This window comes from Bos mutus, chromosome 4 (genome assembly GCF_027580195.1).
Source record: "Bos mutus isolate GX-2022 chromosome 4, NWIPB_WYAK_1.1, whole genome shotgun sequence".
Taxonomy (NCBI): domain Eukaryota; kingdom Metazoa; phylum Chordata; class Mammalia; order Artiodactyla; family Bovidae; genus Bos; species Bos mutus.
The window spans coordinates 8,230,500-8,257,446 of record NC_091620.1 but is presented as its reverse complement, the minus strand read 5'-3'; the positions used below and the strand labels follow the sequence as shown (position 1 = coordinate 8,257,446).

General features: G+C 52.7%; 1 protein-coding gene across 1 annotated transcript in view; it reads left to right on the top strand.

Moving 5' to 3' along the window:
• The window catches only part of PLXNA4 (plexin A4), a 480,825-nt gene that overhangs the window by 395,240 nt on the left and 58,638 nt on the right, over window positions 1–26,947 (top strand). Inside the window, exons 10-16 of the mRNA XM_070369025.1 lie at window positions 2,122–2,322; window positions 9,592–9,688; window positions 10,063–10,253; window positions 14,880–15,031; window positions 17,782–17,899; window positions 23,500–23,636; window positions 24,883–25,047. Coding sequence (XP_070225126.1) covers window positions 2,122–2,322; window positions 9,592–9,688; window positions 10,063–10,253; window positions 14,880–15,031; window positions 17,782–17,899; window positions 23,500–23,636; window positions 24,883–25,047 — 1,061 coding nt within the window. The remainder of the gene's footprint in view (window positions 1–2,121; window positions 2,323–9,591; window positions 9,689–10,062; window positions 10,254–14,879; window positions 15,032–17,781; window positions 17,900–23,499; window positions 23,637–24,882; window positions 25,048–26,947) is intronic.

Below are 26,947 nucleotides of genomic sequence, written 5' to 3'. Positions count from 1 at the left end.
CCCTCAGTCCACGTGGGACCTCAAGGTCCCGGAGACCCACATGCTCTTAAGCCTCAAGGCCAGAAGCAGGGTTCAGGCTCCATCCCTTCTCCCCACCTGCTGCTCCTCTCTATTTTATTTAGTTAAAACTGGGTCAGAACACACATATCATAACATTTGCTATCTTAGCCAGTTTTAAGTGTACAGTTTAGTGGTGGAAAAAGTGCATTCACATTGTTGTATAGCCATGACCACCATCCATCTCCAGAACTTTATTCATCTTTCCCAACTGAAACTGTGCACCCATTAAACACTAACTCCTCCTGAAACTCCTGTTCTATCTTCTGTCTCTATGCATGTGACTACCCTGGGTAGTCATGTGAATGGAATCATGTAGTGTTTGTCCACAGTGATTGGTTTGTTTCACTTGGCAGAATGTTTTCAAGATTCACCTATGACTTAGAGTGTGTTTAAATTCCCTTCCTTTTAAGGCTGAATCATATTCCATTGCATATCTATATAACATTTTGCTTATCCATTCATCTACGACGGCACCTCCATTGTTTCCACCTTTTGGCTGTTGTGAAGGATGCTGCCGTGAATGTGGGCATCAAGTATCTCTTGGAGACCCTACTTCCAGTTCTCTTGGATTCAAACTCAGATGTGGATAGCTGGGTCTGCTGCTCCTGGTCTGGCCTCTCTTCAGGTTAAAGGAGTGGATACCCTGGAGGAGAGGAGGGGCTTCGTTTAATGGGTCCTGGGGTGCTCCCCTAAGGCAAGGCTACAGGGTCATGGGAAAGAATGGAGGTGAGACCACCCTAACCATGGAATCAGGACTGGTTAGAGCCAAATGGGTCCTTGGATTCCACCCACTTGACAGATGAGGAAGTTGAGTCTCAAGTGGGGACGGATGTGTAATGTGGTCAGGCTTCCATAGCTTGTCAGAAGCTCAGTGGCTCTAGAGCTCTTCTCCCTCCAGTTTTCAGTGACTGAGGGGCTCATGTTTGCTTTCAGACCCAAGGGACAGAACTCCTGGGTGCCTGATTGCCTGGGACCCCTCCCATCAGGGTCTCAGGCCTTCCCTTGGCCTCTTTCTTGCCTTACTTTACTGAGGAAGAGAGCTGAGGTTGGGGATTTGAGAGTCTGCAGTGAGTCCATGAGGCAGCATCCTTATGAAGGATGTGTGAGCCTTGCTTTGACCATTGACCTGCCCAGAGCCATCTGTCTGGTGGGCCTGCCCCAAAAGAGTATCACGCTGGGAGGAATCTAGGCATGGAAAACACACCTGACCCTGGGCCTCACTCCTGCCCAGGCCAAGACTCTCTTCCAACCAGCTCCTGAGAATCCAGCCACATGCTAGTGCCCACGTCCCAGCTGGGCAGAGCGCCATGCTCCTTACTTGACCCCCTTCTGCCCCCAGCCCTCTCTGGACAGAGCTGATTGCCCAGTGAAAAGGGGCCCAGTGATCCACCTCCTCCATCCCTGAATGTGCTCAGAAATCAGTGGCTTGCCCCATCAGAGGGAGCTCAGTGTGTGTCTGCCGAGGGGCACTTCCCTGGGGTCAGATCATCCCTAGAGCTCAGGCAGAAGCTTTCTGGATTTCAGAGGTCTCTGGGGCTCATTCCAGAACATCCCCAAATGCCAGACTCAGCCCACCTCTGGAAGGTCCTCTCACACCCACCTGGGCCGTGGTCCAGACTGATGTTCTAGAGCCTCGATCCCAGGCTTCGGGGTCACTGCGGGGCTGCTGGCATGGGTCCTTTTGTCCCAGTGCTTGGCAGCCTGAAACCAAGGGAAAGGGGTTGGCAGCCCAAAATGAGACAGGACCCCTAGCCAGAAGAGTTCTGTCTGCCAGGGTAGAACCCTCACCCTTGAGAGGGGACCACTGGGAGTCTGGACCACAGGGGCTGGCGAGAGCGGGGTGGGGGTCGACCTCCGTGGGGAGTGCCTCAAGGACTCGGGACATGGGGTGCTCAGTCCCTCTGCCTGTCTGCTGGGGGCTGGGCGTGGGCAGCAGTGCAGAGGGCCCCATGTGGGGAGCCCCTGGGAGGGGTGAGATGATGTGGAACATCTGGGTGATGTCAGGGGCTCCTGCCCCTTGGGCTCCCTGTACCCCAGCTGAGCCTCGCTGTCTGTCCAAAGGACTGCCCCCAGCTGCTGCGTGTGGACAAGATCCTGGTGCCCGTGGAGGTGATCAAGCCCATCACCCTCAAGGCCAAGAACCTCCCGCAGCCACAGTCGGGGCAGCGCGGCTACGAGTGTGTCCTCAACATCCAGGGCAGCGAACAGAGGGTGCCCGCCCTGCGCTTCAACAGCTCCAGCGTGCAGTGCCAGAACACCTCCGTGAGTGCCCACTCGCACCTGCCCCTGCACCCACCCCTGCCCGCCGCTCTCTCCTGGCCTCAGTCAGCTCAGCAGGGCAGGACTGCCCTCAACACCAGCAGAACTGTTTAGCTCCCCTCCCACCGCTTCTGCCAACCCTGCCGACCCAGACAAACTCACCACGCCTTTGCCTGCAGGTGTGACCCTGTCGTGGTGACCCGAGGGGCTAGGGGCCAGCCATGGGGCTGCTAAACACTGTCTGTGGGCTTAGATGCGTTTGCGGGGCTCCGTGCTCTTTCCTGAGAGGAGCTCTGGAAACTCTGGGCCCGGACTTCCTACCAGGGCTGACCTGAGGGTCTCATCTGAGCTCACAAAGGCCACCCCCATCAGCCTTTACAGCCACACAGAGGCTGTGTCCCAGCACATGAGGCTTCTGAGCCAGGCCAGCATCCACAAAGATGCTGAAACAGGAGGGAGCTGGCGGGGCTGTGCTGCGGGGATCCACACGAACCCTGCCCAGTATTTAGAAATCCGTATTAAATCCGTGCCGGACCAACTATGGCTCAGCTGCCCTCTACTGCCAACAGCCTTTGCCTGATCCCTGGTCACCACACAGTGTGCCCTAATGGGGCACCCCCTGCCTGTCTGCCGGCTCCCCCGATGGCCTTTGACCTTCTCTCTTTCTGGCTACTTCTGTGCACCCAAATGCTCAGAGACAAACAGTAGACTTAAACACTTGTAACATTTTCAAGCTATATGAGACCTACATTCTTCTTCACAGTACAGAAGAGAAACTGGAGGCCCAGAAGAAGGGGCAGGATTGGGTTTGTGGGGCTGAGAGTTGTACAATTTGGGGGACCTTCTTTAAGAATGAAATGCATCAATTCAAATGAGATACACAGGCAGGCCTTAGGATGGTCTGTGCAGGCTCACGCAGGGCCCTAAAGCTGACCCTTAGGCTCCATTCACTTCAAGGTAACCCGTCAGGGCGTGATGGTCAAATCTGCTTCTGGTCCCCAGAGGCCCCAGGGCCAGCCACCCTTGCTCAGGGTCACACAGCTGGTGAGTGGCAGGGCCAGACCTGGGCACAGGGGTCCCCTCCCCTACCACACTGTGTGTGTCATTCATGCCATTGCTTCTGGGTACTTACAGGTGAGACTGTAATTAAGCATGTGACGTGGGACCAGGAGAGCCCCTGACAAAGCTCTTCCCGGGGCACCCCGCTCTTCCTGAAGGAAGCAGGCTAGGGGTGAACGGAGCTCCGAGGGGTGAACATGCTGGCCCCGGGTTGCTTATCATTTAGCAACTCCTGGCGATCAACCTCCCAACCTCTGAAACCCCAGATGTGTGCCCACCTCTCATGTCTACATCTTCCTCCTCCCCAGTGGCCAGGCTGTGTTGCAGACTTCTGCAGCACCCCAGATTAAACCTGCAAGGGATATTAAATGCCTCCTGCTTTCTCATGAATCCTGAGGCCGAGCAGGCCCCCCAGGGTCCAGCTCAAATGATTCTCCCCAAATGAGGACATCCCGTGGGAAAAGTAAGCCTGAGTTCCACATTTGACCCAGCAGTAGGTTTTCAGGCTCTAGAGAAAACAGGCTTTTGTCCTCAAAGAAGCTGCCCCAGGGATCCAGATCCCAGAGGCGTCAAGAGAGAGGAAAGAGTCTGTGGCCTCTGAGTCACTGGGCTTCAGGGCCCTGTGCTAGACTGAGTTCTGTGGAATACAGGAAGCTACCCCAGGTAATAGCCAGGCAGGTCGGGGCCAGGTCTCCTCCTCTGTGATGCCCCTTCTGAGTCCCTAGTGCTGGCTAGTACCAGTGGGATAAGGATAAGTGCCCATGCTGCTGACCCCCAGCATGGGCACCTGCTGGTCTGATGTTGAATTCTCGGGAGCTAAGAAATCACAGATCACTCAGCTGCTTGTGCGAGAATTTCTCATCCTAGAGCCTGATGCCCCAGGGCATGATGGTCAAATCTGCTTCTGGTCCCCAGAGGCCCCGGTCCACGGAGTCCTGCCCGATCAGCCAGCCTCCAGGGTACACGGGCTCAGCCACCTGCAGATCTGTCTCCAGAAGTTTGGAGACACCAGATCCATGGCAGAAATGTGACACTGGGGCTGGAGGCCTGGAACCCAAGGCTCTGACCGCCAAGGAGAGGAGGCGACTTCTAAGCTCCTGACCTTCCCCTTGCCGTCCCCTCAGGAGTGGGGAGGGCCTGCGCTGGCCTCTGGCCCCCTGGACTTGGGAATCCTCTGGAGGCCTCCCCACCCCCATGGACAGTCTCAGTGCCTCCGAGGCCCTGCTCCCAAAATAGCCTTTTTCCTCTTGCCTTTTTCACTTCAACACCCTAGTAAGGAAGGTAATGGGAGCATTTGTTTCTCTATCATTTTAAAGTCTTAGAAACTGAGGCAACAGGAGGTGTACCCCACAAAGAGTGAGTTCTAGGAGGGTCCAGGACCTGCTGAAATCACACAGTTCGGGAAGGCTTATCAGGAGCCTCTCTTTTCAGGGGGATCAGTGGGATCCCAGTTGAAATGCCATCTGGGCCAAGGTGGTGCTTACTGTCAAGTGACTTCCTTAAAAAAAGACAATTGGGGTCATTGTGAGTGGCAAGCCTCCCTTACCATTGTAATAGAAAACAACGTTCAGGGCGGGACAAGACCTGAGTATTTACTTATTCCTGTGACAGAAGCGGGGAGGGGATGTCCAAAGTCCAGAGAGGGCAGGTGACCTGCCCTAAGTCACACAGCAAGTCATAGCCGATTTAGAACTAAAGCCCAGTCTTATAACACACCCCTCATCAAAGGTTAGGCCAAAACCAGCACTGAGCACTTTATAAAGTGCTTGCACTTTATAAAGTAGGGTCTGCTCTGCCTCAGGGAGGATGGTGGAAGGAGAGTCACTGTTGTTTTGTTTCCTAAATGAGCTCTCTGGAGTAGGGGCAGGAGGAGAGAAGGTTCTAACAGAGAAACCAACCCCTGCCCCCACACCCTTGGTTTCTGATGGCAGAGACAGGAGGGTGACCAAGAGGTTTCAGAGGAGAGCAGAAGAGGAGAGATGGAAAAGAGAGACATGGGAACATTTTGCACGGGGTAACCCCAGGGCTGGTAGGCAGGCAGCTCACTTCCAGCCCACTATGTGGGGACAGGCCCTGGGCCAATCACCGTAGCCCTCGGGGGCCTGTAGGCGGAAAATCAGGGCAGCTCGCAGGCAACAGGGGGAGGAGGGAGCAACTGTGGGTGTTTGAGGCCTCCTTTAGACTATGGCTCCAGAAATGCCAAGTGCTGCTAAGAATAGCACCCAGTCCCGCCCTGCAGTCACTGGCCATCACGATAGTCAGTGGGCCGCAGAGGGCTGGAGGGCTGGCTGCACTGCAGACGTAAGGCCCAGCTTCCACCCGCCCACGGGGGCCTCACGACTCCTTGTGGTGCCCCAGTTTACTGCGTGCAAAACAAGGATGGGGAGACTGATGGGGGTGGGGTGACACGTTCCCGCTTCCTGCTTTACTGGAACACAGCTGGGAGTGTGTCTGCTGAGCCTCTGAGGTCCTGGAGATGGACGCAACACATATGCGTTTGCATGCGTGCTAAATTGCTTCAGTCATGTCCGGCTCTTTGTGACCTGGACTGTAGCCCTCTAGGCTCCTCTGTCCATGGGATTCTCCAGGCAAGAATACTGGAGTGGGTTGCCATGCCCTCCTCCAGGAGATCTTCCCAACCCAGGGATTGAACCCCTGTCTCCTGTGACTGCTGCATTGGCAGGCAGGTTCTTTACCACTAGAACCACCTGGGAAGCCCTGGCATCTTATGTTGGTGATAGAATTGATAGAAATTTCCACCAAAATATCTCAGACAGAGGAATGGCTGGAGGGAAGAATCTCCAAATTATACAGAGGTCCTCTCTTTGCTTTTAGAAGGTCGGGAAACTGAGGTTCACAGGGAATGAGTAACGTCATCTGTGAGCTGGGCCACCGTGAGCCAGCTCTTGATTGAGACACTTAACCTCCTGGCCCCTGGGAGCCTGAAACACTTTTCCTTCAGCTCTGGGCTTTGTGCAGATTAACTGCCCACTGATTACACAGAGCTGTATAAATGCTAAGTGGAGTGGAGGTGGGGATGTTAGGGGCTGGGAACCGGTGGTCCAGGCTCCCCAGCAGGCTGCTTCCAGAAGGATATAGGTCAAAGGGGAGGGAGGGCATCTCCAGGAAGCAGAGTGACTTCCCTGGAGACCTAGAGGGTGGTGGGGAACACCGCGGTCAATGATTTCTGTTAATATTTCAGAATTAAGGTCTCAGGAAGGGAAGGAGAAAGAGGAAGCAATGCCCAGAACTTCTGATCCTTAAAGCCTTATAATTTCTATTTTCTTCAAAAGAAAATGTGTGCATATACACACACACGTACACACACGTCTGAACACATGAGTGTTCTCATCTGCATATGTCTCCGTATGTACTGAGTGTCTGGCACATACACAATCAATAGGCACTGCTATTATTCCACATGAACATAAACGCAGGGAACACAAGTGTGTTTTTACACAGCACCCTTCAGTGTACCCACACAGATTCAAATACACCGTAATATTTGGGTGCCCATTCTCTGTGACAGGCACTGTACCGCCCAGAGCATCGGACGGTTGTCTCGAACCCTCCCGACTGTCCCGTGAGGTACGCACTGTGTGTAATTCCTATTTTTCACGTGGAGAACCTGAAACTCAGCTCCTCTGCCCGCATTCACACAGCTGGTCACTGTGGCGTCCCTTCACAGCAGTACACGTGTGTGCCCGTGTATGCTCACGGGCGCACACACGTCTAAAAGCACAGGGGTGCACAGACCTCTCCTCACGTCCACATGCATGCCAAGACGTTCGTGCATGCAGACACTCCCGAGCACACGTGGGTGGTCGGTCTTGCCTAGCTCTCTTGGGGATCTCAGGTCCTTCTGCAGAAGGCCCTGAAGGTGCTCTTGGTCTTTGGCTAACACACCCCTGGGCGAGACCCAGGCCCAGACCTGAGCGGCAGGAACCTGGCTCCAGTGCGATTTAGGCACTGCCAGCATCCTTCCTAGAGGTCTGGGCGGCCTCACACTGGTTCTCACCATCTGTCTCCCACTGGGGTCTCAGAGGAGGGGGATAGGAAGGATGAGGCAGAGGAGCTTGGCCACAGGAGGAAATGGGAAGGGGGTATCTGGAAAGTGTTCTCTGCCTCCCCGACCCCCCAGTCCTCTCCTACACACATGCCCCTTGGCAGGCCTCTGTCTTCCTGCTGCTAGCAGACAGCGAGGAGCAGTGATTCTCTAGATTCTCTTTAGCAGCACCCGGCTTACTAGAGTGCCTCCCTGGAAGTGCTCCTGTCTCCAGGGATTCCGATTTAGCAGGTCTGGGTAGGGCTCTGGAATCTGCATTTAGTAGACCTCATTCCCCACCCCCGAGACCCCCATGACTGATGAAAGCAGTCCTTTTTTTTTTTTTTTTAAGAAAACTCAGGGCAACTTGGAATGACCCACCCAGATGCAAAACACTTAACCTCTGGGGAGTTGATTACTAGCCTGCAAGGCAGAAAGCTTATGAATCATCAGCTGAGTTACAGGATGACCAAAAATATTCTCCAGTATTCTTTCTGCAGGAGTAGGAAGCTTTGCTTTATTCTACGGCTCAGCCCAAACTCTGACCCTGGCCCAGGAGTCATCTGTCAAGAGGGAGATTATGCAAGAGTGTGGATGGTGGTATAAACCACCACCACTGGGGGAGAAACACTGCATGTGGCTCCCTGGCCCAGGCATCATCAGCAAAGAGTTCGTGAAAACCTCTGGTGTGCTAGGGTAGAGCCTGAAGAAGGCTGGACACACACCCTGCTTGTGATTCTGTATGAGGACAAGGTCACAGCATGCTCATCATGGAGCACGCTCTGTTACTCAGGAATATAGGACAATTTCCCAGGTTAAGATAACATCTCCTTTAGAAGCCCCCACAGATAGGCTGCAGAGCAGAGGCCCCGAGACCTTCTGCAGGCTGAGCATTCCAAGTTTCTGTGCTGTCATCCCCTCAGGGAAACAAAGCGTCAGCTGCCTGCCACAATAGCCACGCACATCCCCATGGCCCAGTCCCTCCAAACATAAACCGCGTTAAGAGAGCCTGCTGGCTCTGCAAACACAACTTCAGACCATGTCCCCTGGACGTAACTCTTCCAACAAATTGCCCACTCCCAGTGCCTCCTCCGCAGAAAACCTGTTTTAGCTTCAATCTCCCATCCCACCCCCTGTGGTGGGCAGAATCCAGTGGAATAATGAGAAAATCACCAGGTAGGATTGGAAGCACTACCCTGAGCGGGCAGCAAGTTCCTGCTGCCTGCCCTCCTTCTCTGGGAATGGTGAAGGGGATGCTGGCAGAAGGTAGATGGGGGCTGGCATGCTGGGGGCTGTACCGCCCACATCCCCGCCTCCCCGCTTAGCACCACAGTTCCTTGGGATAGACCCAGCCTGGGGCAGGGGCAGGGACATTAGAGGAGAGCTGGGTCAAGAAACAGGGCCTAGAGGCCTGGAACAGCTCCCCATCCAACAGACAGCGGCAGGGCTCGGGCCCTCTGCCCGATCTTGGAGCTTCTGGTGTCTTGACCCAGATTTCCAGGTTTGTGCTGGAAATCTGTGCGTTTCCCACCTCACCTCTGAGCTCTCATCCATCCTCTTCTGTTTAACCCCCAGCCACTCACCCCTAAAGAGAGCAGCCCCTTCATTTCTTCCCCATGTCTCCCCTTCTCTCCCTGCCTGAGAATTGATCAGGCTTGGCCAGTTCCCTGGTAAAGTACCCACCTCCCCTGAACATGTACTAGAAATGAAAGTTCCTGAATTGCATCGAGGGCCTGGCAAGGCCTAAAGGTCAGAACTCCCCACCTGGGCACCCAGTGGGAAGCAGTCTCCTCTCTCACCTAAACATCCAGGGGAAGGCTCAGCTGGCAGGAACAGACGTCCAGAGAAGGTGGCCAAGACTTCCTGTAGTCTGCTCCGTGAACCCACATTCCAAATGTGTGTCCCACCCAGGCCCGGCCCCTCCCCAGCTTAGCTTCTTGACCCCCTGCTCTGATCCCCTGAGACAGGCATTCCCACCTTGCTTGCACATGCGTGTATGTGTGTGTGCTTGAGTGTGCTTGCACGTGCACACACACATGTGCTTACGCAGTCTTGGCCTGTCCTGAGCCCCATGCACTCTTGTGGGCACCAAGCTGAACAATAGGCACGCCTCACCCCATAGAAATCTCTGTGACCAGCTTTCTCCTTTCTTCCCATCCTGGCTGCAGTATTCCTACGAAGGGATGGAGATCAACAACCTGCCGGTGGAGCTGACAGTTGTGTGGAATGGGCACTTCAACATTGACAACCCGGCTCAGAATAAGGGTACGGAAGGTGGGCCAGGTAGGCGGGCAGGGAGGAGCAGCTCCCATTCAGGGCGGTGCCATTCCGTGCCCACCCTCCACGCCTCCCCAGCACCACCACTGCTCTGTGACTGCTCCAGTGGGTGGGCAGCTCCTGGGAGTGCAGTGGAGGGAGCAGGGTTAGCAAGGAGCAGCTAGCTAACCGGGTCCCTGCTTATGGGGTAGACTTCACCTCCCAGCCATGTTCTTCTGCCCAAGCCGTTTTTGCATCCAAAAGGCAGAGGAGACAAGGCTGTCCATGTCCCATACAGAGGCCAGGACTGCGTTCCCGGTCCATACTCCTGGCTGCCCCCGCCCTGCCCCCACATCCAAACCCCTCTTGTCCTCTGCCTGCAGTTCACCTCTATAAGTGTGGGGCCATGCGTGAGAGCTGTGGGCTGTGCCTCAAGGCGGACCCGGACTTCGAATGTGGCTGGTGCCAGAGCCAAGGGCAGTGCACCCTCCGGCAGCACTGCCCTGTCCACGAGAGCCAGTGGCTAGAGCTGTCGAGCACCAACAGCAAGTGCACGAACCCCCGCATCACAGAGGTGAGCTGTGCTCTGCTGGGCCCTGTCCTGCCCCCTGGCTGGGCCCTGAAAGCCACGCCTGGCATGGTGGCGGCACCCCACTGACCACCAGGTGCCCAACTGGCTGTGAGTAGCCTCGTTTTCCTGCAAATCTGCAGCAGCTCTAGGCTTGGCTCAGAGGCCCTTCCCACATCAGAGGAGGGCGAGAGCTGAGAGGGTGCAACTCAGCTGTCCTGTGGCATCTCCGTGTGCCAGGAAGGACTCGCAGTCCTCAACTCCCCTTCCTGGTCTCTAGGAGTCTTGATGATGAGCCTGTGACGCTTCATCGGCGGCAGCTCATTAAGCAGTCAGCCCATGAGCCCAGGCTGCGTGGGTGTCAAGGGCATGGCCAGCCCTGGAGAGGCAGAGGTCAGAGCAGAGAGGCTTCAGGGTGAACACAGAGCAAGACCTAAGCTGTAAGATGACAGAAACAGACTGGAGCACGGTGAGGAGGATGGACGGGACACAGGCAGCGTGGCCAGGAGTGGTGACGGGCAGGGCAGAGCTAGAGATGCAGATACTGGGGTCCCAGAGATCCCTGTGCCATCAGCTAATCCCAGCTAACTGTTGGGTCCCATGGCGCTAATTCATCGTATCTCCAGGCCTCAACTTGCTCACCTGTGCCATGGGTCTAAGCACCCACTTCCCAGCACAGGGACAGGGATTATATGAGTAAATGCATACAAACGCTTGGCTGACGCCCAGCTCGTAGGGATCTCATCACCTTCTTCCTCCTCGTTCATCATCGACATTGTCAAAATCATTGTTAAAGTGTGTATCTGAGCCCTTCACTGCCCTGGTGTCTTGACAGCCACACTCCCTCAGGACGACCCCCTAAGTTACCCCCTACCTGGATGGAATCCCTTACTCTTCTTGTAAAATAAGGAAGAGACATGCCTGTCTTAGTAACAGGACAGTGTCTGATATGTCGATTCCTGACGCCCAGGATTAAGCACATAGTAGGTGCCTCGGTGCTTTGTGCTGATAATGATAATGTCACAGCAGGGACAGACGGAAGAAGAGAAGGAAGCTCAGCCTGCCCGTCCAGAGTGAGTGGACGCTGGGCATCCAGCGCTGGGCAGTGTCACACACGCCCCATCTGCTACTCGAGCAATTGTTGCTGGTTGTTTAGTCGCCGAGTCATGTCTGACTCTTTGTGACCCCAGGGACTGTAGCCCACCAGGCTCCTCTGTCCAGGGGATTTCCCAGGCAATAATACTGGAGTGAGTGGCCATTTCCACCTCCAGGGGATCTTCCCAACCCAGGGGTCAAACCCAAGTAGCCTGCATCGGCAGGTGGATTCTTTACCCCTGAGCCACCAGGGAAGCCCACAGTTAGAGGCTGAACGTTTGTGTGGCGCTTTGAGTCTGTGGAAGAGCCGCCTGTCCTTCGCCACATCCGGGCTCACAGCAACCGTGCGGTGTGGTTTCCTAGGGCTGCCGCGACCAAGCGCCTTAAACATAGAAACACATTGTCTCTCAGTTCCAGAGTTGGACATTGAAATCAAGGTGTTGCGGGGTTGGTTCATTCTAAGGGGTGTGAAGGGAAGGGTCTGTTCCAGGCTCCTCTATCCACCTGCCGATGCAGGAGACGCGGTTCAATCCCTGGGTCGGGAAGGTCCCTGAGGTTGCAAAGAATCGGACAGGGCTTATCCACTAAACAACAACAACAACTCCTTGGCTTGTAGGTGACTGTCTTCTTCCTGTGTCTCTTCACATCGTCCTTCTTCTACGTGTGTCTCTGTGCAAATCTCTTTTTATGAGGACACCAGTCATATTGGGTTAGAACCCACCAAATGACCTCCTTTTGACTTGACTACCTCCATACAGACCCTTTCTCCAAAGGTCACAATTCTGAGATGCTGGGATTTAGGAACTTTGACATACGGATTTAGGGGGACACAATGCAACCCATGAATTGGGGGTTATTATCACCCTCTCCTACATAAAGATCAACACTGAGATCTACTCTGACCAAAGAATAAATCAAAGGAGTCCTGAAAAGCAGGTCTCTTGCTTGCTATCTTCCGCCCTACAAAGGCAGAAGAACATCCACTCATTCCCTGGCTCCTCCCCTCACAAGTGATGCAGGCACAGTAGGAAGGGGCTTGACTCCTGAGTGAGTAGCTCCTCCCTCAAAGCAGCCTCCGGGGCGTGGCCCCCGAGTGTGGGCCCTCCCCCACGTTAATGCCCCGCCACGTTCCCCACTTCACTCTCCACATCCCTGGTTTTCCAGATGTCAAGAGAGCTTCATTCAGTCCTGACTTCAGTCTCCTGCATGAGTCAGAATCTCAACAATAGTTCTCAAACCACGGAACAATACTTATGCATTTTACGTACAGAATTATTTGGAAAAGGCGGGCAGGTGGATGCCTCTGTCCCACCTCTACATGAGGGCCCCTCCTTTCCAGCCACCCTCTACCCTCAGAGCCCATAGCAAGAAACCATCCCCCGGGGCTGCCTCACAGGACTGCTAATGGTGTGTCTGGTGAAAAGGATGGGACTTGCTTTCTTCTTGGCCTGAGACCAAGAAAATCACAGGGAGGAGACAGCAAATGAAACAAATCTCCCTGCGACAAAGGCTATTTACTGGCTGCATACTGGTATCAGCCCTCTGGGAATCCCGGGCACCTGAGGATTGAGCCAGAGATAAAATTCCCTTTTCAGGACCGCAGACCAGAGCTGGAATATCATGCTGCTGCCGCTGCCAGGTGCCAGCGGCGCCTTGCAGACTGGCTGGGCAGGCATCTGGGGAGGACAGGGACTGCCCCAACCCACCCCCCTCTCTCTGGCCACCTTCCTCACACAGAACCAAGCCTGTCTCCAAAGAATCTGTTTTTTTCACTGCAGTGGGAATGTGCATGTGCAAACCCTTGCCCTCATGTATGCTCACTTACAGATCGCACACCTATGCATGTGAGAAGCAGAAGTGTTTTGACCTTTGTAGGTGAGCAGCCTAGAAAGCCCAGCAAAGCTGTTATTCCTTCCCCATCTCTCACCCTCCTGCCAGGATGAAATCTCCACTTGTAACCCTGGAAGGATAGAGAGAGTAGGTAATATTAAGAAGTACCCTATCTGGACTCCTCCAATTGTGATCCCGTTGACATTGACAAACAGCCAGGCGCTGGTGTTCAGTGGCACCAAGAATAAGAAATGGGCCCTTCTCTGGTCTGTCAGATGCCAGGAGAGGCTGGCATGGAGTGTCTTCTGCCATTCAGGTCACTACTGTGTGGGCTCATAATTAAATCACGTGACGTGTATGGAGTCCCCACCACAAAGCAGGCCCTTGGTTGTTGAATTCTAGCATTCCAATCGTGGGTTTTTAGCATCAGTGGTGATGTCTTAGGAGGGAAAGCCAGTCATTTTGGCCAAGTTTTTGAGAATAAAGTCTAAATTAAACCCATCTCCTTAGAAACCAAACCAGATAATGACAGAGGAGCTGTGACAAACATTTTTCTAACTCCAGGAAGATCCTTGGATAGTTGGGGTGTTCAATACAATTACAACTCAAGAAATAACTATGGTGCTATCACTAGGAAGTCCATGAGGAGAAGGGAGGCACCACTGTCTGTGCTCTCAGAGACTCAGGATCTGAAGAGGAGGGGGCAGGGGGATGGCAGTGTGAAGAATCAGACACAAACACTATGATGAAAAGAGCATACAAAGGTGTCCTAAAATTTCAGTGGAGAAAGACAGAGAGAGCATCTAGTGATGGGGAAGTGACTGTTGACAAGGATCTTGAAAGGTGGGTGGATGCCGTCGTGTGGGTTGATAGGAGGCTTGTTCATTTTCACTGAGAATGGAACTAACAAAAGCAATACTGCAGCTGCTGCTAAGTGGCTTCAGTCGTGTCCGATTCTTTGCGACTCTATAGATCATAGACCCCAGGCTCCTCTGTCCATGGGATTCTCCAGGCAAGAATACTTGAGTGGGTTGCCATGCCCTCCTCCAGGGGATCTTCCCGACCCAGAGATCAAACCTGCATCTCTTATGTCTCCTGCATTGGCAGGCGGGTTCTTTACTACTAGCACCACCAAATAAATGCCGCTGCTGCTGCTGCTAAGTCACTTCAGTTGTGTCCAGCCCTGTGCGACCCCATAGACCGCAGCCCACCAGGCTCCCCCATCCCTGGGATCCTCCAGGCAAGAACACTGGAGTGGGTTGCCATTTCCTTCTCCAATGTAGGAAAGTGAAAATTGAAAGTGAAGTCGCTCAGTCGTGTCCGACTCTTCGCGACCCCATGGACTGCAGCCCACCAGGCTCCTCTGTCCATGGGATTTTCCAGGCAAGAGTACTGGAGTGGGGTGCCAGTGCCTTAGGCTTTAATTCCAATTTCCTATGAATTACCCGGTAACATTGCAGATCACATTCTATCTCTTCTTCTGTGAAACAGGAAGAGGAACAAGGGGCTTTGAACCCTGTTCCTAAAACACCCAGACTATTCTTCCAGAAGCTCCTGCCCATCCACAGTCCCAGACCTGGGTGCCCTTGTGGACTTGAATTGGGTGGAGGGAATGGGGTGTAGAAGGGAAAGAGCCTCTTCCTGTGCCATCAGCAGGGGGGGTGATGCTCTGTTTTGGTATCAGATTATTGTGCTTCCTCCTTCCAGATAATCCCAGTGACAGGACCCCGGGAAGGGGGCACCAAGGTCACCATCCGAGGGGAGAACCTGGGCCTGGAATTCCGGGACATCGCCTCCCACGTCAAGGTGGCGGGCGTGGAGTGTAGCCCTTTGGTGGATGGCTACATCCCTGCCGAACAGTAAGTGGAGGCCTTCAGAGACATGGGGAGGGCAGGGATGAGAAGTTCATATAAATAGATGACTTACGCTGACATCTTCCCGGGTCAACAGTGGAGGCTCTTAGAGCTTATGGACAAAAGGAGAACGTCCCTCACCTTCTAGGGTGTGTGTGGTGGGGACTCCTACAACTCCCCAGCTCCTGAACTAGCCAGCTGCCACACTGGGGGAAGTCCAGAAAGGGGAAGGGGAGATGGCCAGGAGAGAAGGGAGAAATGATCATTAGCTCTTTGGGGTGTGGAGATGAGTAGGAGCAAGATGGATCAAAACCAAAATCTACAGTAGTGAGAGTTCAGTTCCTCCCCTTGACTCCCTCTGATGTCTCTAACTCCCCAGTCCTGTCCACTCTCTGTGGACTGAAGTCCTGTTATGAAAAAAGCTAGTCCTATGTGACCATCTATGGAGGCTGAGAATGGACCTCCACACCCACTCTCACGCCTGTGGGAACTTGGATTGTTTTCCTCCAGCAAAATCTGCTGGTCCACAGAGAGGGCCATTAGACGCATGATCTTGACCATGGCCTTGACCTCTAACCTACCTGGCAAGGGAGGTTTATGAATCATGTATTGCCTTGTAAATAAGTAAAGACAATTTTCCAGCCCAGCAAACACAGGCATGAAATAAATGTTCACCAGCACAGTAGAATCTATATTCTACACACTCTATATTGCCCCTCCCAGAGTGAAACCTTGCCATTTGCCCCTGTGTGCATAAGTTCTTAACTCTTTGCAAGGTCTCACTTAGGCAGGTGAACGTGTTTATGCTGTGTTCTTCTTGCCTGGGAAATCCCATGAACGGAGGAGCCTGGCAAGCTGCAGTCCATGGGGTCACAAAAGAGTCGTACACGACTTAGTGACTAAACAACAAAAACAACAAAGGAAAGCAAAGCTCATTCAATTAGTGGTTCATTTTCAATACCTGGAAAAAGTATATCAGATTTTTATTTCACATTATACACCAAAATAAATTGGTGCATTTATTGGTGTAAAATAGATGGATTGAAGAGTTAAGGGTGAAATATAAAACTGTAAAAGGATTAGAACAAAATGCAGGTGAGAATTTATTTGGTTTCAAGAAAGGGAAGGTGTTCCAGGTGTGACTGCAAAAGAAAAAATATAAAGGAAAATATTAGGAGATTTGAGTACATAATACTTAAAACTTGTGCACCAAAACCGCTGTGTGCCAAGTAGAAATATGAATGATGAACCGAGAATACGGTTTTACCCCGTTACAGTATGCTTTTTCTTAACATATGAAGAGGTACTATAGATGAAAGGCAATTATCCCAAAATTAGCAAAGAGTGTGCCTGTGCGAGTCACAAGACAAAGAACCAAAGTCATATAAAAAATGTTTAATATCAGTAGTAACCAATGGAATGCAAATTAAAACAGTGGGGACAATTTTTAAAAGTTAATACCGAGTTCAAGTGAGAGGCATGAGAAATAGCACATTCATACATTCATGTTGGGAGGGTAAATTGGGATGACCTTCCTGGAAGGCAATTTGGAAATGTAGGTCAAATGTCTTTAGCCTGGCCATAATATTTCTAGAACTTTCCCCAAATAAACAGAACGCACAAATGTTTATTTGCAAGAATGTGTATTTTGGCCTAATTTGTAACAGTGAAATTGTAGAAGCAATTTGTATGTCTAAAAATAGGGAATTAATTTAATAAATTATTGTATATACCTAGGACAGTAACCTACACAGCCATTAAATTTGATGCTGTAGGAGAATCATGACCAGGCATATACACAAGTTTTATGAAGTGAGAACACAGGTTACCAAGCAGAAAACAGAGTTTATAATTAATTTTGTAAGAGAAAAGCAAGACTGGAAACATAAACACCAAGACGTTGACAGCGGATATTTCAGGGGATGCAATGGGGGTGCGGGGATATACATATGGCAGGTGATTTTTTTCCCTTTTTTTTTAACCTACCATGTATTAATTGTGTTATTGGGACAGAAAAGCATACATTTTTCTATGCCTCAATTCTTCATTTATAAAATGGAGATTATTTGTATTATATATTTGCATAGTTCTAGAGAAAGGTCTGCACAGATTTATACACCAAGATTTTGAGATAGATTAGTGAAGAAAGGCATGCTTGCTTTTTACTTTTGTACTGTTTTCAAGGGTATGAACCATTCTGTAAGTGAAACAGTAACACTTTTTTAAAAGGGGAGACGTTCAGATTCTCCCTTACCCCTTCCCCTGCCAGATGGACTAGGAGCAGGAACCACTGCCTGGGGCAGTCCATGCTTTGGGAGCAAAGAGCTCCAAGGCGAGGACTTGAGAACCTTAGGTCTGCTCTGAGGTCCCTATCTGCTGGCTGTATGCCCTTGGGTAAGTCACTTTACCTCTCTAGGCTCTGCCATCTGTATTGCCTAAGCTGTTTGGCTGAAACGTTCCCTGCACTCTAATTTAGAACTGAGTGGACAATTCATGAATTGAGGACTGAGTGTCTGGGGTCCTCTCCGAGGCACCCCGTTTTTCCCCAAGGAGACCCCTGTAGATCACACTTCATTTCCTGAGAACCAGGGAGGAGCCCTTGCCGCAGGAATCAGTGTCTTTCACCTCCTCCTCCCCTGCCCATCCTTGAGACGGTACTGCAGAGAAGGAGGCCCAGGTAGGTGTGGGGCCCACGGATCATGGCAAGGAGGCCTGTGACCTCCTTGTGATCCAGGGGCCGTCTTCTCCTCCTGCAGGATTGTGTGTGAGATGGGGGAGGCCAAGCCCAGCCAGCACGCCGGCTTCGTGGAGATCTGTGTGGCCGTGTGTCGGCCTGAGTTCATGGCCAGGTCCTCGCAGCTCTATTACTTCATGGTGAGTCCTGACCACCAGCGGCCTGGCTGGGCGAACGCTGGCCACCGGCCTCTTTACCGTGATTGCCGGGCCCTTCTGGACCTCTGTGGGCAAACCCAGGCCAAGTTCTTGGGAGTCCCGTCCTGTAGCGCCTGAGAGTCGGGGAGCCCTGGGTTCACATCCTGACCCTGAGGGGCTGGGCTGGGCTCCAGGGAAGTGGCTTTGACTCTTGGGCCCCAGTGTCCCCTTCTGGCTGAGTGTCAGCCTGACCTGGTGGGTGAGGGTGTGGGCTGTGCATGGGAACTCTTGGGATTTGAACCCTGGCTCTGCCACTTAATAACTGGGTGAACTTGGGCAAGTGGTTTACCTTTCTGTGCCTCAGTGTCTCCATTTGTAAAATGAGGATGACGATAATAGCAACTACGCCACAGTATTGTTGCGAAGATTGGATAGAATAGATCGATCACTTCTGGTATCACTACTGTGATGATTTCTAGTCCTGCCACCTTGCCTACTGTGCCCCGCCCTTTCCCTGTGTGCTGGCAGCCCGCCCCTTCCATCCATCATCCCCACTCACCAGCATCCCAGTCCTCGACCTCCTTCACCCCAGCTCCTCACCCGCATCTCGTCCACGCTCCACCTGCCTCCTCCCACATTCTTATCCCCGCCTGCCCCAACACCCTTCCCCACATCTCCCTCCCCAGTCCATAGCTTCCGCAGATCCCACCATTGCCCTCACATTCCCTCTAGACCAGACCCTCCTCAGACCCTGAAAAGGCTGCTGAACAGCCCTGGCCAGGGATTCTGCAGGCAGGGGACCATCCCCTGCCACACATGTGGTGTCATTTACAAAACTTACCATCCAGTTAACTTCTTGGGTTAATGACAGATGTGATGAGATCATTTCCTCTTGATTCTCAGCTACTTTTGGAAGTGGAAGCCTGAAATGATGGATTTTAGGTCTGGGCATCAAATGCCCTGAAATATGTCATAGGGGCCCGTTTTTCTCCTTCTTTCCTTCCTTCTTCCCTCTTCTTTCAACTGCCTGCCTCCTCTTCCTTCTTCCCTTCAGCTGACAACCACTTATCATCTTGCACAGTACCTCTCCCTGGGTTGTTTGATAAATACTTGCTTAATTGGTTGAATGCTTTGACGGCCTGACTTGCAGGTGATACAGTGATGAATCAGACCCCATGCAACCCCTCCCTCACACAGCCCACAGTCCAGAAGAGGAGAGGAGATGAAGGACTCCCCAGGAGGGATGTACATCAGGTGCCCCTCCCTGCCTGCATCTTGATCTCTCCATTTCTCCACTCTACTCTTTGAAAACCAGCCAACCTTATGAACACGGCTGACACTGAACCTACATATAAGAACTCATGGAGAAGAACACACACGTCATGGACTTAGTGGATATATAGTTTTACCTATTTGTTTTAGCATTTGTACCCACACCTCGTTCTGAAAGGGTTTGAGGGAATTTTCAAGTTAAACCCAATACACTTTAAGACAACTAGTGATATATGTATATATATTTATATAAATGTATATAATATACATGGGCTTCCCAGGTGGTGCCAGTGGTAAAGAACCCTCCTGCCAAAGCACGAGATGTTAAGATATTCAGATTCGATCCCTGTGTGGGGAATATCCCCTGGAGGAGGGCATGGCAACCCACTCCAGTATTCTTGCCTGGAGAATCCCATGGACAGAGGAGCCTGGCAGGCTACAGTCCATGGGGGTCTCAACGAGTTGGACATGACTGAAGTGACTTAGCACTCATGCATGCGTATAATATATATATACATTTATATACCCAGATACTGTTATTCCAGCAGAGCTGAGATAAGAAGCAGAGAGAGGCCAAACCAGGGAGAGTCAGTGACAATGCTCCCCACATGTCTGAGAGGTGTGGCATGGGCATCGATACTTGGGCATGAAACCTGGCTCTGAATTACCTGGCAGCTGTGGTAAAAGGGAGGACACCGTTGCATGGCCAAAGCAAGCGCTGGACTTCCTTGGCCAGTCAGAGACCTGGAACAGTGTTCATCCCGTGGTCTCTTGGCAGAGACCAAGTGAACGGTACCAGGAACAGCCGCCACTTCATGAGGCTGATGTTTGCTTTGTGCCTCAGCTGTCTCTGGTGTGTTTCCAGCCAGGCTTCTCACCCTTGTGACTAACTCAAAGGCTACTGTCCCTGCATGTCCTGCCATCAACTCCCATACCCATGGGAGGGTAGACCCGCTGTCAGCTCCTGTAAACAGCATGTCCCCCTCACTTGCCCATTTCCTGTCCCCCGGGCCCACCACATCGGTGGCCTTGTGATTGAGGATCCCCTGACATCTGATGTCAGTCCCTCCATCACCATGTCCTGGAGTCTGACTCTCCCCATTCCCTGTGCCATTACACTGGCCCCCTTAAATCCCCGCCATTGGCCTGAGCCCATTCTAATCCAGCCACATGGCGGGGATACCATTTTCATCATGTCAGCCCCCAGCTCCAGGAGAACCCAAGGTGCCCACTGCCTCTAGACTTTGTCCAAGTTCCTCGGTCCGCTCTGCCCACCTATCCAATCCTTCCTCAAGCCTTTGAGTGGCCTGACTTCCTTCCCTTCTCTGTCTCCTTCTTCTGCTGCTCCTTCTGTGCTGTCTGCTCTTGGGCTTAACTCTTAGAACCTGTCCAGGCAGGAGACATTCAAAAGCCTCTTCCTTCTGCTCTTAGGGAAGGTCAGTCTTGCCAGCATGATCATTTCTACCCCAGAGCAGGATATGGTTGGATGTAGGGTATTGAGGAAAGCCTTCATGGAAGGAGCCAGAAGGAAAGGCAGGATCTGTCTAAGACAGAATACAGCTTTCCATATGGATCTCACGCAGTGGGAGGCTGTTCCTGGCATAAGGTGTGACATGGAAGGGCACCAAAAGATGGGAGCAGAAGGGAGCTGGGAGGCAGGGGTCGATGGGCTAGATGAGAGATTGGAGCAGAAGGGCAAGGAAGATGCGAGGTGTGGCTACAAGGCAAAAATGCACTGGTCCAAGGGGTCCCGGGGACCCAGACGTGGGTCACTTTTCTATTTGATGAACTCTCCTGGGGATACACATCCTCTTGGGAAGAGCTTCAGGGAGGGGGAATGGTGCTAGGGACCCCAGCATCCACCTACAGCCCAGGTTGCATTTAAAGATCTGGTCGTTGAGGGCCTCCATACAACTACCAGCAACAGAGCTTCTAGGAGTTCATGGTGGGAATGAGGAGCAGAAGTCCCCCGGCTGTGAGTCACACCAAGGAGGCAGGAAGGACAGAATGCTCCTCCATCACGTCCCCCTCCTCCCAGCACGTCAGAGCCTTCATTTCCTTCCTACCCTGCTGGGCAGCTTACAGGGGGCACTCTTGGGACCTCCCACAGAAGCCCTCTTGATTCAGTTGGGGAGCCCCTTTTCAGCTCCTCTGGGGAATAGGGGTACTTCTCAGGACTTGGTGATGCTGGGGAGCGCACCCCCCCGCCCTGTGCCAGTTCAGTTCAGTTGCTCAGTCGTGTCCAACTCTTTGCAACCCCATGGACTGCAGCACGCCAGGCTTCCCTGTCCATCACCATCTCCTGGAGCTGGCTTAAACTCATGTCCAACGAATTGGTGATACCATCCAACCATCTCATCCTCTGTTGTCCCCTTCTCCTCCTGCCTTCAATCTTTCCCAGCATCAGGGTCTTTTCCAATGAGTCGGTTCTTTGCATCAGGTGGCCAAAGTATTGGAGTTTCAGCTTTAGCATCAGTCCTTCCAATGAATATTCAGGACTGATTTCCTTTAGGATGGGCTGGTTGGATCTCCTTGCAGTCCAAGGGACTCTCAAGAGTCTTCTCCAACACCACAGTCAAAAGCATCAATTCTTCAGCGCCCAGCTTTCTTTATAGTCCAACTCTCACATCCGTACATGACTACTGGAAAAACCATAGCTTTGACTAGACGGACCTTTGTTGGCAAAGTAATGCAAGTTCGGGGTAAAGTTTGGGTCTGCCTCAGTTTCCCTACACAAATTAAGCCAGGCTCTGATGTGTGGGTTTATTCGCCCCAAACCATGATGCCAAGGCCAACAGACCCCAAGTCAGCACTCTCGGGCTTGTCACCAGTTCCATTCCTAGAGATCTCTGTGAAGGGAGGGAGCCAGGGGAGGAGGTCGCAAAAAATGCCAACTTTGATTTCCGATGCAGACCCACTGAGAAATATTTGTGAAGCAAGCCTTGGATAATGAATAATTTCTCACCATTTTTAAACACCTGCCCCTGTTGCCCTCTCCCGGGCCCCTGGAATAACTCCGGGCCCAGTTAACCCCACACAGAAATGCCACTGCAAAGCCAGGATTACTCACCTCTACCCCTTCTACCATCAAGCTGTCAGAAAACCTGTTTTCTGTTTCCCTTTGCCCCCTACTCCTAAGTAACTCACTCACATCCCCTTTCCTCTCTGGGGAGGTCAGCAGGAGCCACCTTTGAAAGCTCTCCCTTTACAGACTGCAGGACAAAGACACCATCAGTGGGAGATTAGAACCAGAAAATTGTCAGGCGCTTCAGAGAAAACCATTTTTTTTTTTTTTTTCTCTGTGATCAGAGAGGTTAAGTGATTTGCGCCAGGTCACACAGCGCGATCTAGGCAAAGCTGAGAAAGGAAGGCTCTTTCCGAAGCTTCTTCCCATCTTTGCGCGGATCTCAGGGTGAGCCAGCATCAGAGCCAGGATAAGCCTTTCCTGGGCTCGGTGGGTGCCACGGGGCTGCCAGGTTCGGGATCAGCAGGCACCGGGTGGGCGGGCTCGCGAACGCGCCCGCGCAATGGTACTTGTATGTCCCGGCGCGTCCCCCACCCAATGAGGCAACCGAGGCGCGCCCCTGTCAGGCCGCCGGGCTGCAGGCTTCGCTTGACACGTCTCCTCCCCTTGTGTTATCGATCGAGGCCTCGCCGAGCGGAGGTGGCCTGCCCGCTTCGAGGAGCTGAGTGGGTTCAACTTTTGGTGCTGAATTCTTTAAGGGAGTAGAGAAGAGAGAAATCTTCATTTAAATGCAGATACAGGCTTTTCACCTGGGACTAAGGAAAGTTTTTTCCATTAAAATGCTAATGAAGGAACAAACTGAAACTCCAAATCCTCAGCTCACAGAGCGGTCCCCGCCCCTCCCCACCCCGCCCCCAGTCCGACTCTTCACTCCATCCCCTGACCTTTCCTTGCTGCTTCTCCTGGGTTTCCGTGGAACTCAAACATCCTGTGGCCCTGGCCGCTGGGAGCTTTGGGCAGCTCTCTGTGAGAGGCCTGTGGACGGGGCGACTCACCTTCTTGAAAGCAACCCACGCTGTAGACTGGAGAAGGGGTGAACTCCAGCCGTGGAGTCATGTCTCAGGCCACTGCTTCACTTTATGACCTTGGAAACTTAACATCTCTGACTCTTGTCTTTAAGATGGGCAATAATGCCTACCTTGTAGAACTGATGGAGCGATTAAGTATATGTATATATATGAAGGGCATGTGAACCTGCTCGCTGGGAGGCTGCCATGACTAAGGATTCCGGAAGGTGGCTCCAGGAGTGGGGCGCTGCCCCAGGCCTGCCCAGAAGTGTCCTCAGGCCAGATCCTTTCCTGCACAGACGCTGACTCTCTCAGACCTGAAGCCTAGCCGGGGGCCCAGGTCCGGAGGCACACAGGTGACCATCACGGGCACCAACCTGAACGCAGGCAGCAACGTGGTAGTGATGTTCGGCAAGCAGCCCTGCCTCTTCCACAGGTAACTCACCTCAGGGCCAGCTCCAGGGATCCCGGCGCAGACGGTGGGCAGGGCTGACTCCAGCTGACCTTTGGGAGGTGCTTCTTCCTTCCTGAGAAAGTGATCATTCTCTCTGAGAGGAGACTTTATGGGCATGCTTGGCTGTGGCTCAGTCCGGGGACCTGCCAGGGATCCCTACCCTGGATGGACCTGTCATGCTGTCTCCTACCATTTAGCCTGGGTGCCCCCATACCACCCACTGTGCAGGACCCTAGGGTTCCATAGGACAGGGTTTGGAATCTAGGGTACCTGCCCCCTGGGTTAGCTCCTGGGCAGCTACTGCAGAGCCAGCCAGGACTGCTAAAACCTGGCCAAGGGTCACAGAACCTCCAAAGGCAACTGACTTTCCTTTCCTTCCTCTGGTTCCAGTGTCCAGTCCCAAGAGGACACACCTTCCAGGAACTGGGAGCCAGGAACCTGGGTTGGGGGTGAGGGTTGGGAAGGAGGCGGGAGGCGAGAGGTACATCTAATGCACATCTAGAAGAGGTGTGGTTGGCAGGAAGCTCTGCAGAGAGAGATTGTCCTGGGAGAGCGCTATACTGAGGGCCTGATCTGAATCAGGCCAGGCCAGACCTTGCCTGAGTGTTCCAGAAAACATGGCTCTGACACTTGTTAAAATGGTAAGAAAGAGCTTGTTCAGAACTACTGCAATAGGTGTCAGGACTATTGCAACGGGGATAGAGATCAGACTTCAAATACAGCAGACAGCTGGGGAATTATAGCCAAGGAGCACAGTGAGGGAAGCTGAGGATGGAAAATTACTAAGAGGAAACAAGGTTAAGAGGATTCTTGCTAAACCGACTTAACAAGACTCTTGCTGAAGGCAGTCAAGGTGATCAGGTATCAAGAGTGAGGGAGGCAGAAGCTGCCCAGATATCAAGGGTATTCAGATATCAGGGTGGGGTGGGGGATTCTTACTAAATTGAGTTAGCAGGATTCTTGCTAAAAATGGGAGTAGGCGAGTGAAAGGCAGGGCCCCAGAAAGAAGTCTAGTCAAAAAAGCGGGCTCTGAGGAACCTGTCTACAGTTGGGTCAAGGACAGAGTCTTGATCAGTAGATCTCAGATCAGTAGTGTCCAGGGCAGCACTCACCCACTGCCCCCAAGGAGTCTGATGAACAGGGAGGGGGGCAGGAGGGCCCTGACCCCAGACCACAGTCCTGATCGACACCCAGGAGCCCAGCTCCCTGTCTCCCCTCCTCCCTCCAGGCGCTCTCCGTCCTACATCGTCTGCAACACAACGTCCTCAGACGAGGTGCTGGAAATGAAGGTGACGGTGCAGGTGGACAGGGCCAAGATCCACCAGGACCTGTTCTTCCAGTATGTGGAGGATCCCACCATCGTGCGGATCGAGCCCGAGTGGAGCATCGTCAGGTAGGGGCTGCCCCGACCTCGGGTTTCCCTCCTTAAGTCTCAGAAACCCAGGAGATGAACTGGGAGTGGTGTGGGTCAGACCTTCCTGCCGGGGCTCCCTCTTTCTAATGAGAACGCCTCTGAGCAGGACCCGGCCCTGGAGGCCAAACTCTGGCCAGCAGGAGTTTACAGTCCCTGATTTGAGGATTGGTGGGCAACTAGGAAAATGGTGAGTGCCCTGGACTCTGAACTCAGCGATCCGAGTTCAAATCTTGGTGGGAACTTTGGGCTTCCCAAGTGGTGCTAGTGGTAAGGAACCTGCTTGCTGATGCAGAAAACGTAAGGGATGCGAGTTCGATCCCTGGGTAGGGAAGATCCCCTGGAGAAGGGAATAGCAACCCACTCCAGTATTCTTGCCTGGAGAATCCCATGGACAGAGAAGCCTGGCAGGCTACAGTCCATAAGGTCGCACAGAATCAGACATGACTGAAGCGACCTAGCACACACGCATGCATGGGCAACTAGGAGGCTGGACGGGGCTGCTGAGGGCATCCTGACAGCATGGATGCTCCCTGGTGATCATTGGGAAACCTTTGTATCAATGCTTGGGTAGGGAGCAGGGTGGGAAGTAGACTTAGGGTTAGAAGGACTGAGTGCAACTCAGCTCCATTCCACAAGCAGCCAAGGGACCTTAAAGATTAGCTGGCTTCCCTGGATCCATGGTTTCTCATAGGACCCCGAGAGGATTATGTGAGCTACAAACACCCAGTGCGGTGCCTGGCTCCCCTCCCCTCCTCTCCTCCCCACACTCCATCCTCAGCCCACCCAACTGGCCGCTTCAGCTCTGGAAGCCATCTGGGGTCAGGAGACCAGGGAAAGCATGAAGATGTGGTCTCCACAAGCAGAGAGGGGTCAATGATGACTCCAGTCCAGAAAACAGTCTTTTAAACAGGGTCAGTAGACTCCAGCCCAGGGGCCAAATCTGGCTGTCTGCCTGATTTCATAAATAAAGTTTTATTGGAACACGGCCATACTCATCCGTATATGTTTTGTCTCTAGCTGCCTGCTCACCACAGCAGTGGAGCTGAGTAATTACGACAGATCATATGGCCCCGAGGAACCTGAAAGATTTATGCTCTGGCCCTTTACAGGAAGTTTGTCACCTGGCCTTACACACCCACATGAAGGGCAGCCTTTGGGAGCCTTTGTTGTCCTCAACAGTTACTCTCTCTAAGGCCCAGGCCTTACAAGCTTTAACTGTAACCTGAAAGCAAATAAATATAAGACACAGAGAGGACCAAAGAGCCTGTAAAAGCTATTCCAGGATTTGCCCCCAGGGCCTGGTGAGTCCAGGAAGTTGGCACAGGCCCCTATTCTTAGACAAACTCTATGGTTCCCCAAGGCGTTCACAGCCTGGTTTAATTCAGCTCTTCCTCATGTCGCTGTCACAGAAATAGAGATGTTGGCCTTCCCGGCACTCGGCAGTCACCCCCAGTCACCCTCACATCGAGTGGAAGGCTGGAGGTGCGTTCTGAGTGGTTGGGGCTCCCCATCCCATGCCAGCATCTCAGTGGCACTGAGGGTGGGACAGTGGCATCCAGGTTTCCAATGCAAAGCTACCAAAGACAAATCCTGTGATCTCTCCTATCGGCAATCCTCCAGCCAACCCCCGCCCAGGGTGCGAGAGCCCTGAAATATTTCATATTTACATTCTTACAGAAGGTTCCTGAGTGTCTGAGCCTCAGCCTTTCCCAGGTCCCAGCCAGCTGAAGCCTCTAAGGTGGAAATTTGTAGTGTGATTGTCCTGTGCTTAGACTTTGGAGGGTCTGGTAGAAGACGGTCTGGAGCAAGGCCAGTGTGAAGAAAGTTCCCTGAGACTGGGAAGGTCAGGGGAAGAGCCCCCGGGGGGCTACAGAGAAGC